At 38.9% G+C, this 17,094-nt stretch overlaps 1 protein-coding gene across 1 annotated transcript; it reads right to left on the bottom strand.

Moving 5' to 3' along the window:
* prkaa2 (protein kinase, AMP-activated, alpha 2 catalytic subunit) lies at positions 1-16,378 on the bottom strand. The gene is made up of 9 exons (XM_017456273.3): positions 16,230-16,378; positions 13,399-13,540; positions 9,140-9,233; positions 8,423-8,567; positions 7,200-7,287; positions 5,998-6,222; positions 3,880-4,363; positions 3,200-3,326; positions 1-2,344 (listed from the first exon to the last, which is right to left on the bottom strand). Exons 1-9 carry the CDS (start codon positions 16,321-16,323, stop codon positions 2,103-2,105), a joined length of 1,641 nt encoding a protein of 546 aa, XP_017311762.1. The 5' UTR covers positions 16,324-16,378; the 3' UTR covers positions 1-2,102.
* Positions 16,379-17,094: the final 716 nt, after the last annotated feature.

Genomic DNA, 17,094 nt, shown 5'->3' with positions numbered 1-17,094 from the left:
AAATAATGTATTCATAAATAAGAATTATTTTTGATGTCTGATAAAAGAAAACAAAACATTTTGGTAATCATTTAAGAAACATTCATGCTGTGGTTCTGTATAGTAGCCCAATCACAAGCTGGCACGATAAACCATGACATTTTTCGATCACCTTCCTGAATTTCCCATGTCCTCTTTCTGAAGTCATCAGGTCAGAAGTAAACAGAGCCCCTGCTAGAAAACTATGCTGTCAGGGGCTCTGAACATTCCAGCACTTACAGTAGAGGAACAAGATACACACGTCTAACAGATCTGCACACACATGTATACATTCACACAATATAATATGTTGCTTCTAAGGCATCAGAGGAAGCTTTGAATGGTTTTAACTCCTAAATGCTCATGGCTTTAATCTCTTTGCCAAATGTCACCAAATACACCCCATCTCACGCTCCATACAGTATCATATATCTAGGAAAAAAATGCAGCAAAACTGCATTCTGTTGCTTGTTCTACTGTACATCACCTCCTTCTCTCTGTCCTTCCTTTTCTCTCTACAGTCCCCTCTGAAACTATTGGAACGGCAAGGCTAATTAAATTGTTTTTGCTGTAGACTGAAGACGTTTGGGTTTGAGATCAAAAGATGAATATGAGGTGAAGCTGAAGGCTAAAAGCTAATGTAGATGTTAAGAGCTATTTATTGTTTAAGCAATCACTAACATAACAAACATAACAAAAAATAACAAATGGAGGCCAGAATAATCAAAACACATTAACATATAGCACATATCAGTGATGTAATCCATCTTAGTTAAGCAAAAACAATATTAAACACTGTGAGAATCCAATACTAACAGGACACACCTGGGTAACCATAAACACCTGTCAGTCACATGTTCCAATATTTTTCCTCGCCTAAAAACTGGGTGGTCTGATACAAAAGATTCTATGTTTTATATTGTTTAACACATCTACATATTAATACCAGGAAATAAAAGCTGAAATCTTAAACTCTTATCTCATCTCCATCTTTTGATCTGAAACCCAAATGTCTTTGGTGTACAGCACAAACAAATGAATTGGCCTGGCTGTTCCAATAGTTTCGAAGGGCACTGTATATCTCTCTCCCCTCAATTTCTCGCTATCCTACTTTCAGGCTCTAAATCTCTCTTCCACTATTCTTCTCTTGGCCTGTCTGTCTTGTTCTCTCTCTCACTCTAAATGTCTCTTCCTTTGACTCTAAATCTCTCTCTGGATGTGCCTCTACATTTTATCCTTGATCAAGGCCAGTATGTGGTGCTGAGCACAGCACTCAATCACTCTCTCGCTCTTTCTCTTCAGCTTGTGGCGCTGTGTTGAGTTATCCGTGTCTCTGACTGGACATTCCATTAATATACAAGTTAACAGCACAACACCATCCAGCAGCTAAAAGAAAAGGCACTGCACTGAAGGTAACCATCTATAATTACTTACAGATGGAAGATCCTAGGAACTGCATACTTACTTCTGCTACTCGAACTCGAAGCAAAGCCACGTCGGCACTCGCTTTTGTGCTCTACGACATCGATGGTGTGTATTTGTTGACATGCTTGTCATGCTCTCAACACTCAAACTGCCAAACCATTCCTCAGAATACTTGCAATTAATTCATCACTCGACTAATACATAAATAAAATAACCAAATACCATAAAATATCTCTAAAAAATAAATAATCTAATATATAATAAATGTATAATCACCCTCTCTTTGAATGCATATAAACTTAATTTTTGGTATGTCACTGCAATCAACCAGCAACTCAGCTACTAAACTGATTGATAAGAGAATATAAATAGATTATATTATCAAAATGTTATGCGTATAAAAACAAAATGGATGAAGCATGCTGAAACCTGGAAAGGCCCCAGAATGCCGTACTGCTACAATGAACTGAACCATCAGTATAGCAGCAAGCATCATGTCTATAATCATGTCTAACTGTCTGTGTGAGAATTTAATTTGTGGCTGAATCTACAGAGGTCATGTGATTTAACCCCCTAATCTATCTACAGATACCTGTTACTGTGCATAAATGAGTGCGTGTGTGTGTGTGTGTGTGTGTGTGTGTGTGTATATGTGCTTTTCAGCGTGCCAGTGTGGTGATGAGACTGGCACACATCTCGAAGAAGTCCATGGTATGGCTGCCTTGTCGTGGTGCCAGAACGGGCATGTTGCCCGGTAGAGAACATGGCAGTGAGCTGCTGAGCGGTGGTATATCCATAGCGACGGTTGCCGAGTCGATGCTGAGACGGGGACGGTGAAGACCTGCAGCAGAGCCGGAGCGCTGAGGTGTGGACGAGCCAGATTTCTGCTCGATGATGTCATCTGGGAAGCACAAACACTTTTCTGAAAATTTCTGCCTAAACACACTTTGGAATCCTGGGAAAGTTATATCGCTTTTTCACCAGACAGTGCCCAAGTGACCCGTACTATGAAGAGGGACATGTGGATAGAGCTACAAATAGTACCAGAGCACATCAATATGTGACTTTATTTAACATCAGACAGCTTCAAGGAGTTGTTAAATTTCAAACAAATCTGAATTTTACAGGTGTGACAGCAAGAACGTGACGTGATATTCATCACTGTAATCCGTTGCTACATAATAAAGGAATAAAACTGCGCTTGTTAAACCTGCTCCTTGGTGAAATGGCCACTAATTTACCATCAGTAACTAAAATATGTGTGATTTGAGGTAGAGATCTTTTACTTTCTCTGAATCTTTCTTGTACTTTTACTTTCATTCTTTAAGTACATTTAAGAGTTTATATTTTCTACTTTGAGTTAATGTGAGTTAGCTTTTGCACCAGACAGTACATCAATGCTGATAACAGTGTCTGATAACTTCCCACCGAGAAGAGTGGAAAACCTAGAAAGATCCTGGACATCTGGAGTCAAATATATAAAACCGTTTAAAAAAAATGTTATATGAAGCTAAAACATGCATCTAAACATACATCTCACACACCAGGCATTACTTTTCTCACATTTAACGGCATCTGTTTTATTCAAATGGTGACACTCCTAACACTCATATATATTCGTTGGTGTCTCTAAAGACTGTTTGAGAAATAATCTTCATTTTTATATATAATGTATAATATATTATAGATATGATGTTCAACTCACATGTTCAACTTAAATCAACACATCATCGACTCATAATGCATGAGCACATACCATCAATGCTTTTGAAATCCAGCAGATAACTGCGGTTGTCCACCTGATAGAGCTGCAGGCTCATTTTTACAAAGTTTCCAGTCACTGGGTTCTTCCTGCGCACCCTCAGGTGATAGGGGTTCACCACCTAGAATGGACAACATATCAGAGATACACACTTTAAGGAAAGGTCACACTATTGTGCAAACCAATACATTTCAACGTTGTAATGTGCTTCATTTTTTAAACCTTGGTACATTACAATTCAAATTTTGAAATAATCTCATTTGCATGGGATTTCAATGTTTTCCCAAAAGATTCCAAATCTTAAAGAAGTGAGCAAAAGAAAATGCCATTCATTACGTTTCTAGTAACTAGTTGTGCAAAAAGTCTGGGGAGTAAACAACAAAACTGTGATCAAATTATCACCAGCTAAACTCCAAACTGGAATACATCATCATTTACTCCAGTCTATTTCAGCATCTGATACCACATCTCTTTATACATGAAATTTTCTACCTTAACCAGTTACACAAGAGGTTTTGCCACTTTAGCTGTTTCTTGTCCATGCTTTATAAAGCACAATTTCACTGTTTTTTTTTTTCATCCACAAACAAGTAGCTGGAAATCCAATCCAAATCCAATCCACGTTTGTGTGAAATCAATTTATTATTTGGCAGAATGGATTATTTGGCATTCACCTTCCAGTCATACTCAAGCTGCTTCATGGCGCGGTACACTTCAGCCATGATGTCATAGGGTCTGCTCTGACTGCGGATACCAAGATGCCACTTAGCCTTTTTCACTGCCAGAGGTTTGGGTTTGGTGGTGTTCAGCGCGTCCAGTGGGCACCGGGCCTTGGGGCTGTCTACCAGCAGTGGGGGCATCCTCTCAGGGTGTGGCTTGATGTTCTCGTCAATGAAGGAGGCAGCAGGTGGGCTGGAGGCCAGGTAGAACTCACTAGCCTGGTTCATGATACGGCGGTTGTCGATGATGAGGTGGTAGGCGACAGCCAGCTGGTCCTGAGGGTCGCCGCTGTACAGGCTGCTGAGCACCTCGGCCTCAGCACATTCAAACTTCTCACAAACGTCCCGCACAGCTTCCTCATCGACCGCAGCACTGTCGTATGAAGCGTCCTCCGGGAACAGGTAGCTGGGCAGATCCTGCTTAAACCATTCATCTTCTCTGAGGGGACACAGACACATAACCACCATTGGACACATTACATTGCTTACTTGACACTACATGACCAAACATATGTGGACAACTGACAATCACAGTTTTATGTGGGTTTCCAAACTTTTGCCACAAATTTGGATGCAAGAAATGGTCTTTGTATGCTGTAGCATTAAGATTTCCCTTCAGTGGAACTAAGAGGCCCAAACCTGGTCCACCATGACAATGCTCCTGTGCACAATGCGAGCTCCATAAATACATGGCTTGCCAAGATTGATCTTGAAGAATTTGAGTGGCCTGCACAGATCCCTGACCTCAACCCGACTGAACACCCTTTGGATTCAGTGGAACACTTGACTGCACTCCAGGCCTCCTCACCTGACATCAGTGCCGAACCTCACTAATGCTCTTATGACTGAATGGAATGAAAAATCCCCACAGCCATGCTCCAAAATCTAGAGGAAAGCCTTCCCAGAAATGTGAAGGTTATTATAACAGAAAAGGGAGACTAAATCTGGAATGGGATGTTCAGCAAGCACATATGCGTGTGATGGTCAGGTGTCCACAAACCTCTGGTCATATAGTGTAAAGAGAAATACTTATTGTACTTTTAGGAATGCTTAAGTACAAATGTCAACTTTAACATTTGTTTGATTATTTTACTACAGTAAATTTCTACATGATACTTTCTATTACTAGAATATTGCAGCTCTTTGATAAAGCACGTAACGCATCATAGAAAGATCCTTATTCTCTTTCTCTATTTTTGATACGCAAGTATTTCTGATACGTAACTACAAATAATATCTCAGACTTCAAACTTCAACAAGTAGTTTTCTTATGGGTAACCTTCACTGAAATTATTTATTAATAAGATAAGAAGATATTTCCTAGTAAGATTTCTAGTACATTTACTGTTACATAACTATTGGGTACTTTATACTAGAGGTCGACTGATAGTGGATTTTACCGATACCGATTAATTAACCGAGTAACTAATTTGGGCGGTACCTGCCGATAACCAATTAATTAACCGTTAGTTTTTAAAATTGACACTGAATGAAAACATAACACTCTAAGTAAAATACTGAACTTTAGTACAAAAATAAACAGTACTGACTGTACTATAAAAATTTACTGTTCTTTTTTAATGAAATAAATATATAATCATTAATATATATTCAATATTAATAAATATTAACGCCAATTAAGATATACATCCAAACTGAACCGAAAATTAACACTCCAAATAACAAATAAAAATAAAGACCTCCAAAATGAAAAAAACAAACCAACCCTTTAAATAACACAACCAAATCTGTCATTAACAATTTTACCTTTAGAGGCCGCTCTCATACTGTATAATGACGGCGGACCTTTCTCAGCCACTCCCGCAACGGACACAATTGGGAAAAACTATCGGTGTGCCGATAACGATAGTTCCAGCAATCGTTTATTGGTGCCAATTAATAGGCAAAACTGATAAATCAGTCGACCCCTTCTTTATACAACACCGGAAAGGGTTAGGAGTTACTAGTTTGTGTTTATATAAGTGGTGTTTAAGTTGTGTGGGTTTTTAAAATGTGATTTTAAAACCTGTTGTTTCATGATGTCTTGAGGCATCAACATTTTGATTGTCTAACCTAATGTCTTTGATTGTGGCCCTTTTCAGAGGGTCCACCTGGAGCATGAGCATCAGCAGGCTGGCCACAGAGCGATTAAGGTACTCAGGGATGTAGAAAACTCCTCCACGGATCTTCTTGAAGAGAGTGGGTACATGCTCATCATCGAAGGGCAAAGTGCCACACAGCAGAGCATACAAGATCACACCACAGCTCCAGATATCCACCTCTGGACCTGCGTACAGTCTTTCACACAATATACAGGTAAAGTGTGTTTGTGAGAACAAACAAAATCAACCTCTGTGTTTGATTTCAGTTTCGATCTAGTGTTTAAAAACGTGAGGTTAGTTACCAGCCAGATGCCTTCTAACTACTTTTTGCACTCACATCTCACATCAGATGATCCACAAGCACAGGAAATGCTTTTGTGAATCTAACCTTCTACTAAATATTGTTTACGCTGCTAAAAGTATATATTATAATAAGAGAGTGTTTTAAAATAAACTGTAATATAGTACTGATATACAATCAAAAGTTATAGTGGAGCCAGAGATGAGTTATGCGTACATTAGTATTCAGACATCAGATATAACTACAGATTTAAGCACAATTCAGAGCTTGAACAGGATTTGTGTGTGGAGTTTGCCTAAAACAAAATCATGTCTCAGTTACACGTGATTCTGCACATGGACTTAAGTGCATTATTCTTGTGCTATATCAGCTCGATTGAGGAGCAGTATTAAGTCAAATGCCAATGTCTAATACTTTCATTTAACCACAATATGTCATGCTGAAATTTATGTCTTGGGCCATTTCAGGCCAATATTACATATATAAATATGACATTATTAATTAATTATTATTGTCCACAAAAAATGCTTGTGGAACGGGAGACAGCATCTTAATTGAAGACACTTATTAATTTGGACCAAATGTGTTACGGATAAAGTTATGAATGAAATTAGGTAACCTGTAAGTGTAGCAGATGAGTGCTTGGTCATTATTATTATTAATAAGTACAGAGACACATGCAGTTACAAAAATGTATTGTTTTGGTTTTTTATTGTACATCAAATAAAAAGTCATCAGGCAGTCAGTCTTTCATTTAAAAAAATGGAGGTGTACAATCACCAAGCAGTTATTTGTAACACAAAAGTGGTTACATCACATTCCATAGTCAGTTTTTCATACAAAATATGAGATCAGAGGTCATGACTTCTTACCTTCCAGAGATGACCTCTGGAGCAGCGTAGTTAGGTGAACCACAGCTTGTTCTCAAGAACTCCCCATCTGACATCATGTTTGACAAGCCTAAAAAAATACAATATATATATATATATATATATAATTTTTTTTAAAAACACGAGACAATGACATTTAATCTCAAATAAAGGGCACTATAACATATTAAAGCTCAAGAGCTGTTCATTTTAAAGCTTCAAAATGCAATAGAACAACTGCAGTACATTGCATATAGGTTGCCTGTAGCAAATCACTGGAAATGGATGGCTATTACAGTGCCATCGATTAAAGAATGGGAAACTAAACTGAGAGAAATAATAGAAATGGAATGAATAATATATAAAATAAGGGGCCTAGAAGCAGAACATGCAGAACAAGAAGTTTTAGTAAGCAGGTTAAGTTCCCCCCCACTTTCCCATATGTACTCCCTTTCTGTCTTTCATTCTTTCTTTCTTTATTTATCTATCATTTAGTAATTTCGTAATGATCTTAATATGGGTGTATAGTTACCCTTTTGTGTGAAGAAAAATCCCAACTTTTTGGTTAAAAAAAAATGCATGAGGAAATGTACAAATTGTAAATGCACAACTTGCAATAAAATAATAGGTTATAAGCTGTTCCATTTGACTGATTTAAAGATTCAAGTCTAACTGCAAAGGACAACTAATTGGGTTCAAAGGTCAACAAAATGAAAAACAATCTCTTTTCAATCCAGTTACAGGTATGTAGATTATGCTTTTAAAATGAGGATGTAAAGTCTAGGACTAGCTCAGGTGGGTAGAAATTATAATATACTACCCATAATCAAAGCAGGACATTATCCATGGCACATGCGTATTAAAAAAAGGGGACCACCAAGAGGGAGATGAAGGTGATAGAGGTCAAAACAGATACTTTCTGTGAAACAAAGTAAAAGTAAAAGGAAACAACTCTTTCTTGTAGCTTCTTCTTATGATAAGAAAAGTCACACATAGATGAATAACATCCTACAGATTTTCAGCAGCCTTTTGTTATAATTCATGCTTCTAAGAACTGTTTTCCCTAATAGCTGTCATTATCCGGGGTTTTCTTTCTAAAAAGCTAAATACGATCTCGATCTGACAGCTTCTTTCCTAAATGACCAAACGACCTGCTTAATAGACTAACTGCCAGAGATGATGGCAAAACTGCCTGTTGCTTAGCAACTCTCTGTGTCCCTGTGTACCGAAATCAGCAATCTTGGCGTTCATGTTGCCGTCCAGAAGGACGTTCTCGGGTTTCAAGTCTCTGTGCACCACCATGTGTCTGTGGCAGTAGTCAACTGCAGAGATGATCTGCTGGAACAAACGTCGTGCTTCATTGTCCTCTACCTGCTCGGAGAGAAGGGAGAGAGAACGTGACGAAGAATTATTCATATGAATCAATCAATCAGTCACATCAGTCACCCTATATAGTGTATCTCCAGGGGTGGACAAATGACAAATTCATGAGCTAGCCCACCAGCAAAACAAAAGCTTCAGTGTGTGTCCCAGTTTCACTTTTTGGTTGCCCAGAAACCTGACCCGATGGGGTTAAATTAATACGTGGTATCTAATATAATGTAATAACAAATTTAAGAATGCACTTAATGTAGCGTGCATCGTTACATGTTTGCTGGGAAACTACGAATAAAAAACTAATAGCCGGGACAGGAAATCTGCTTGTCCCAGGTGCCCACGCTAGTGATTTCCCACCCCCGATCAAGTGCACAACAAATTAGCACAATGCTTGTCTAAAAAAAAATATAAAAAGGTACACTTTACCTTTAATAGCCACGCACTGGATATTTCATTATAGTCTACCATTGAGGTGCATTTTGCAGTTACTGACTGTGGCCCATTTGTTGCTATTCACAATCGGACCGCATCTCCACACTTTAGAGAGCATAATGTGGGATTCTTACCCTTCCATGCTTACAGATATAATCAAAGAGCTCTCCTCCAGATACATATTCCATCACCATGAAGAAGTCTGTGGGAGTACTGATCACCTGATACCTGCATAACACACACACACACATTTATTACAGCAGACTTAATGCTGTGCAAAGATTGAATGTGTAAATATTGTTTCAGTTAAGATTGCTGTAGTATTTACTGTAGTTGAAGAGATTCAACAAGTACTGAGACTCATTCTACAATATTCATGAGTGGTGGCATAAGTTCCTGCTAAAATGGTATGACCTACGTATATTGTGCTGTATATTTGTGAGCATTGCTTATGTAGTTAGCCCCATTATCATGAAATTGTGGTGGAACCCAAAAAGACGCTGGCGTGTAAGTGCAAAACGTTACCAAACCAAACACACATGACAGAAAAATCAGAAAACGCAAAAACAAAACAAAAACAAAACAGTAAATTTGGAAACATGACAGCAAAACCAAAACCACAACAGCACAAAATAATGAACATCACATGCTTGTTGGACACGCCATAGGACTATCACAATACAATACGTGCACGTTTTCTGTCTCTTATCTAGTTATCCCAGTGAAGACGATTTATGTCTGCATAGTGAGGAATAATTATTTATCCTGAATAATCCAGCTTCCTTTAGCCGGGGTTTCGGCATTCGCATATTAATGTTGTTAATCTAAAACGGCATCACATCAGTGATATAAACATATATATAAACATGAATAAAGCACCATCAGATTCATTTCGGCTCATGTTTCCTCTTAATGTAAACATCCTCCAGCTCTCCATTTTCAGTGGTCTCTTAGCCTGATGTGTGCGGTAGCCAATCAGCAACAAGCAACAAGCAAGGACCTACCCATTCTGGTCGAAGGTAATGTAGTTGCGTTTTTTGATTTTGCGGTCATGTTTCCGAATTTTCTGCTGCATTTCTGGTTCTGTTGTTGCGTTTCCTGATTTGCGGCTGTGTTTTCGGTTTGTTCATGTGTTTTGCACTTATGGGACAAAATGAAGTTGGTTGAACTTCATACAAATGTTTGCCAAAATGCAATAAATGTAAAAGTACTTGGAACTTTGGTGAAAAATACACAACAGCTGGTGTAAATAGGGACACTAATACACAGTGGGCCTCATTTATCAAGTCGGATACAAACGGGTTTGTGCGTAAATCGTTCGAAAAACCAAAAACACAACAGAACAAAACAATGAACATCACATGCTTGTTAGTGGTTGGACATGCCATAGGACTATCACAATACAATACATGCACGTTTTCTCTCTCTTATCTAGTTATCCCAGTTTACACAAGAAATTTGGTACTCGTGCAAATTCTGAAAAAAGTTCGTATCCTACGTGCTCATTTAAATTTACTCATAAGTACACTGACGTAACTCTTGACTTGATTGACTTCATATTATATCATTTGGATGGATTGCTGCACTGTCATAAATGGATTATACTGTTGAGTTTAAATTTATTTTTACGCTTATTTCTTATTATGTTTACTGCATTCAACAGATGCTCTTATCCAGAGAAGCTTATATACAGTAAGTGCTTTGCTACATCCGCATGCTAGTTCAATTGGACAGGGACTGTATACCATCAAGAACATTTTGTGAAAACCAGTTGCTTTACATTATTGGCATTAATAAACGAATAGTAAAAATAACAACACTACAAACCCATGAATTAAGACAAACAAATTATTCAATTATGACAAAAGAAATGGTGCTGTATAAACAAGTCAAGTCAAGTGGGTATGAGCCGGAGGATGAGCCGGTCTGTCTGCACATATTTGTTAGCTATAAACGAATGCCTCAGCTTATGGAAGATTTAGTGCTTATTGCTTATTATTATTAAAATTCTATATTATTTTTATTGACATAGAAATAAGTCAAAATAATTTCCACTTCTTGATCATTAAGGCCCAATGTCCATATTTCAAATGACAATGTAAAGACTATTGGCATAATCTAGCAGGAATAATCTTTGCCTTGATATCAGCTGTCACTGTGAGAGTAAATGGCAGCATTGCCTGTTGCTGTATGCACACTGAGAGACCGTGCATAATTAAAGGTCAAACTGTGTATTTAATGGACATCACAGCCAATGAGATCTGACACGAACCTTTTCACAATGGAGCTATCAATAACACAGGCGGGAGCTTTGACACGTTCATCTTTGATATCGTCTCCCCTAGAGGGACAGCGAGACTCCCGCCGCAGCTTGGAACACACACCGTCTCCCTGTGAAGCGTCATGGCTGGGCTCTAGCTCTCGTTTTAACAGGCTTCTGTCTCCTCTTACTCGTTGCAAGCTTTCTACTGTTTTGATGACAGGAGACAGCAGATTCACTGCAGGAGAAACTGCACGAAAGCCTTTTTTCAGATCTGCTTGGCTCAGCATGTGGGAGAATGGTAGAGGATGAAAAGCTGCTGGAGTGGGTATCAGGAAACTGTCAGGATATGGGAAAATCTAAGGGGCTTTTACAAACTAGAAGCTGGTTGTATGCGATCTACACCAATCAGCTATAGATATTATTAATTAATAACACCTTGACTTTAAATTTAAAGAGCTGGGGGAAAATCATTCTCATTGTCAAGTTATAGCAGATCTCTGTACTGTCCACAAAGACTTAATTAATATTAATATTCAATATATTAATATTTTATATTATATTGTAGGGGTGTAACGATACAGTGCATCATATTTTTTGGTTCGATACAAGACTCCCGACTCCATACTTCTTCATGTCAAACAGTACATTCAACAGGTTGCATAAAGTACAATCATACGTCATACAATATCACATATTACATGAGGTGTTACATGCCTCCTAAGCATACGCTTCTGTGTATGGTTGCACGGTATACCGGTACTACGGTAGTATCATGATACTAAAGCTTCAAAATCCCGCCGACGCCACTGTATTTTTGGAACAGTGGTATCGTCAATACGGTAGTACCGTAAGTAATGTAGTACGTGCGGCACTTAATACTATTTTCACTAAAACGACACATCCCACTGCTTTCCCCGAATACACAACGGTTAGTGACGCTTCATTTAACCTAAATTCTTCCATTTGCATGATTTCATTGCTAGGGAACAATAGATGAAATATGTGGCACACTGAATTAGTCGTTTGCCAACTGTATGACTGTTCTTGAGTTTTTCCAACAGCCAGTTATTCATTCTCATTAATAAAGGAAAATTCGGTTTGTCTATTTTCATTTATATCTATGTATTTCTGTAAATTTGCTTCATTTTGTAGATTTGAATTATGAATTAACACAATATTGCGTGGTATCGTGATACTTCAGCTGGTATAGTATCGTAAAATGTGTTTATGGTATCATGACAACCCTACTTCTGTGTTGGTCTCTAAAGCTAGACAAAAGCTAGAAGCCAGACGCGCACACACGACATTGTTGATTCACAGACTGGGCTAACGAAATCACCGCAGCGACAGAGAAATTCATATTCACTAGTAGAGTGCAATATTATAAAATAGAGAGCTGCATGACTCTCACAGCACAACAAGCTAACAGCAGCATGAGAAAAGCCCTGCGCTTCACCAGAGAAAGCTTAGCCATGTTTTATTTTGTTACATTAGAATGCTCTTTTGCACTTTGGAAATGTTGAAATGGACTGTCATTAAGTTTTAATTATTGTACCTTTATAATGTTGAATGTTTAAATTAACTGAATGTGGAAACCTAATGCACATTCATATTCAGGCAATGCTTATTTTTGCTGTATCAAAAATGCATCATATCGAGACACCACTGTATTGTATCTTACTGAACTTGAATTTTGTTGATCGTTTCACTCCGATTATACTGGTATAAATATCCTGTGGATGTACATCCAGGCTGGAACTAATATCGCTGCCGTGTAGAGGATAAACCATAATAAAATCCACATGCAACACAAAATGTAGCCTACGTTTTAGGCAGCTCAGTGGCACAGCAAGTATCACTGCCTCCTCGCAGCTCCAGGGTTTCCTCCGGGTTCCTCCTACCTCCAAAATCATAACTCTAACCCCTAAGTAAGTGTGAGTGTGTGTGTGTGTGTGTGTATGTGTGTGTTTGTGCCTGGTGCTCTGACGTCCCATTATGCCTCATGCCTAGTGTTCCCAGTATAGGCTTTGGACTCGCCATGAAGCTTCTCAGACCTGCTTCTCAGGCTCCGGTTTTAAGTGTGTGTGTGTGTGTGTGTGTGTGTGTATGAGTGCATACTCTTCCACTCACAGCTTGATGATGTGTGGATGCCGGAACAGCTTGAGGTTCTGGATTTCTCGTTTGATTTTGCCGACCACATCTAGACTGCGAATCTTCTGCCTGTTCAGGATCTTAACAGCAACCTTGTGCCCTGTTAGCTGGTGCTCTCCAACTGTTAGGCAAAACGAACACACACACCAGTGCACAGATGAAATCTCAGCTGCAACACCACCACCAACAGTTTCATCAAACACAGCTGGCAAAAGTTCGGTTTGAATTGAAAGAAATCAGACTACAGGACCAGAGGTCAGTGACATCCAGCTTTAAGCTTCTAAAAAAACAAGAGAAACAAGAGAAACAAGGTTTCATTGTTTCAGTGTTAAGCTTCCCATCCCTGACTTTGCGAAGACAAACACGGTGTGATATGACCTGAAAGTGAAGGAGCAAACGCAAGGCGTGATAGTATCATTACTTGGCAAAATAACGTTCCTCTGAACGTGCTTGCTTCACTTCCAAGTAAAAAAAAAACATGATGTTCAGTGAAACCACACAGGCAGTAATATGATTTATAATGCCACCTGTTGAGACACCAATAATAATAATAATTAGCTATTTTTAGAGCATCACAATCTCATGGCATTGGTGCAGAAAGAATTTTGAGCTGTCCTCACGGGAAAGTGCCTTCATAGCCTCTGGATCTATATATATCTATATATCTATATATATATCTATATATATATATATATATATATATATATATATATATATATATATATATATATATATACAGTATACTTTATTTAAAGGTTCTGTGTAGAGTGTTTCCTTATCAAGTAGTGAAAGTAGGCCCATTACTTCTCTAATATACACTATATGACCACCTGACCATCACACCCATATGTGGTTCTTCCCAAAACTGTTGCCACAATGTCAGAAGTACACACTTGTATAGGATGTCTTTGTACGTAGAGTTACAATTTCCCTTCACTGGAACTAAGAAGCCCAAACATGTTCCAGCATGACAATGCACCTGTGCACAAAGCCAGCTCCATGAAGACACGGTGTGTTAAGGTTGGAGTAGAAGAACTCAAGTGTCCTGACCTCAACCCCACTGAACACCTTTAGGATGAACTGGAACACTGACTGCACCCCAGACCTCCTCACCAACATCACTAATGCTCTTGTAGCTGAATGAACACAAATCCCCACAGCCACGCTCCACACTATGTTCAACAAACACATATGCGTGATGGTCATATGTCCACATAGCCATATAGTGTATATACATACATATACACATAGCATATATATATAAACACAACATTTTTTTTAAGTGCTCAGGTCCTGTGGCTCCTTGCCCATTAAAATGTGTTATTCTATGAAAATAATAATAATAATTTTAAGTAAAACAACCTTAAAATTACTCATTGGAAAAAGGTAACTCCCGCTGTCTCAAACAGGCCTCATAACCTGTGAAGGGGTGTGGCTCTACATTCCATTGTTGTACTTGTTGTTGTTGTGGTGGGGGTGTGGCTCTACATTCCGTTGTTATTCTTATTGTTGTTATGGGGGCGTGGCTGGCTCTACATTCAATTGTTATGGTTGTTGTGGTGGGGGCGTGGCTCTACATTCAGTTGTTATTGTTGTTGTGGTGGGGGCGTGGCTCTACATTCCATTGTTATTATTATTGTTATTGTTGAGGCGTGACTACATTTCATTGTTATTGTTGTGGGTTCGTCGCTCTACATTCAGTTGTTATTGTTGTTGTGGTGGGGGTGTGGCTCTACATTCCATTGTTATTCTTGTTGTTGTGGTGGGGCGTGGCTCTACATTCCATTGTTATTATTATTGTTGAGGCGTGACTACATTTCATTGTTATTGTTGTGGGGGCGTGGCTCTACATTCCTTTGTTATCTTGTTTGGGGGCGTGGCTCTACAATCCTTTGTTATTATTGTTGTTGTTGTGGGGGCGTGGCTCTACATTCCATTGTTGTTGCTGGGTGCGTGGTCGCAACGACATCTCTAGCCGATCATTCTACTGAAAAGACACTGACATTTAACTTAGGATCTTTCGGCATCGTTTGATAATAACGGCAGCAAATGTAAAGGTAAATAACAAGTTCATCCTCTACGACAGAAACAGAGGAGCGTTATGAGGCCAGGAGGCCACACGGGGGCGGTGAAGATCAGGACTGTACAGTACAACAGAGGGGAGGGTTTGGCCAGTTCTCCGGTCGCTCTGGTTGGTTTTATCTAGATTCCCTTACTGCTTCCTCAAGGTCATGCAAACTGCTACTATATTATATCACCAACATACACTTGCACCTTTTCTCTCTGTACAGCATAGTGTCATAATACATAAATGTCCCAATGCTATGTATTTCAGTACAGTGTGGACAAGCACACACTGGGTTTGCCCATTGATCTTAGTCAACTGAATCAGATTCTCAGGATGAGACTGCGAAAAACAAGAGACGCAAAATGTGTACATATATCATTAATAAAACTCCTCCTACCCGCGGTGACAGAGTAAACCCTGGTACAGGAGTAGACAGAAATAGTATACTACAACGTAACATTTAATATTGCAGTTACGTCTAGAGCCACATTTACTATATCAATTATAGTACAGTATTCTGGGTCAGAAAGCAGTGTTTTGTTTAACTATCCCGCAGAACTGTTCAAGCTAACGAAGCCCCAACCAAAGCAAGCACCCCGTTTACACACAGTGGCGTGTCGGGCTGAAACTCCACAGCTGACTGACCGCCGGCAAGTAAACGGCTAACGGCCACGAAAACAAACGTTTAACGCTATTTTCCATTCAGCGTCAGCAAAACCACAGAAAAGCCACACGACTTAACTCTTCACTTTGCCAAACGTGCCGACTCCGAGCGTGTCTCCAAGGATGTAGTGTCCTATCTTGACCCTGCCTTCGTGCTTCTGCTTCTCGGCCATTTTACTACCCGTATTCCGTTAGCTCAGTGCAGCCAGAGTGCAGAAAAGGGGCGGGGCTCCACCGAGTGTAGGCACAATTCCAGACGGCGCTTCAAGCTGCTAGGATTAGCAGCGATCTCAGATCATTTTGTCTAGTTAACAGTAAACAGTAAAGTGATATCCGCGCTCCAGGAAGGCTGTTCTCGGGTCAGTGCAGGGGCGGGGCATGAAAAGAACATATTACCACTTTTGAAGCAACACGTGTTAGGCCAAATACTGTAAGCAAATAAGGCTTATAACACGAATGTATGACTGATATGATAGTAGGTATTGTAGTAGGCTATTATAATACTTGAAAAAAAAGAATTTAATTATATAATGACAATTGATCACATGCTTTTATTTGTTCCAAACTGTTACTGGCGTATTTACAAATGGAAAATGACTATTAACACATTTAATAGTGTACGGATGCAGCCTGTTACTATAGTCTAGTATAGGGGATATTTTAAAAATGACAATGCAGTGGTGATCACTATCAAGTTATAGTTACAATATAGTTATTTTAGCTTTAGTTATATAGTTATTTTCGCGTTTATAGCCTCTTCTAATAACTTCTACACAAGAATACATTGTTCCCTTTTGAATTTAATTGAAATAGCCTAAAGACATAGTGTATCTTATGAACTGCTTCTTAGATACATAAGATGCAAAATGTTTCTAAACTCTCTTTTAACACAGTACAACTGGCTTGGGTTTCATAAATAAGAAAACAGCTTTAATGTTTTCATT

This window comes from Ictalurus punctatus, chromosome 25 (genome assembly GCF_001660625.3).
Source record: "Ictalurus punctatus breed USDA103 chromosome 25, Coco_2.0, whole genome shotgun sequence".
Lineage (NCBI taxonomy): Eukaryota > Metazoa > Chordata > Actinopteri > Siluriformes > Ictaluridae > Ictalurus > Ictalurus punctatus.
The sequence above is the reverse complement of the archived record's forward strand: the minus strand, read 5'-3'. Positions and strand labels throughout refer to the sequence as shown.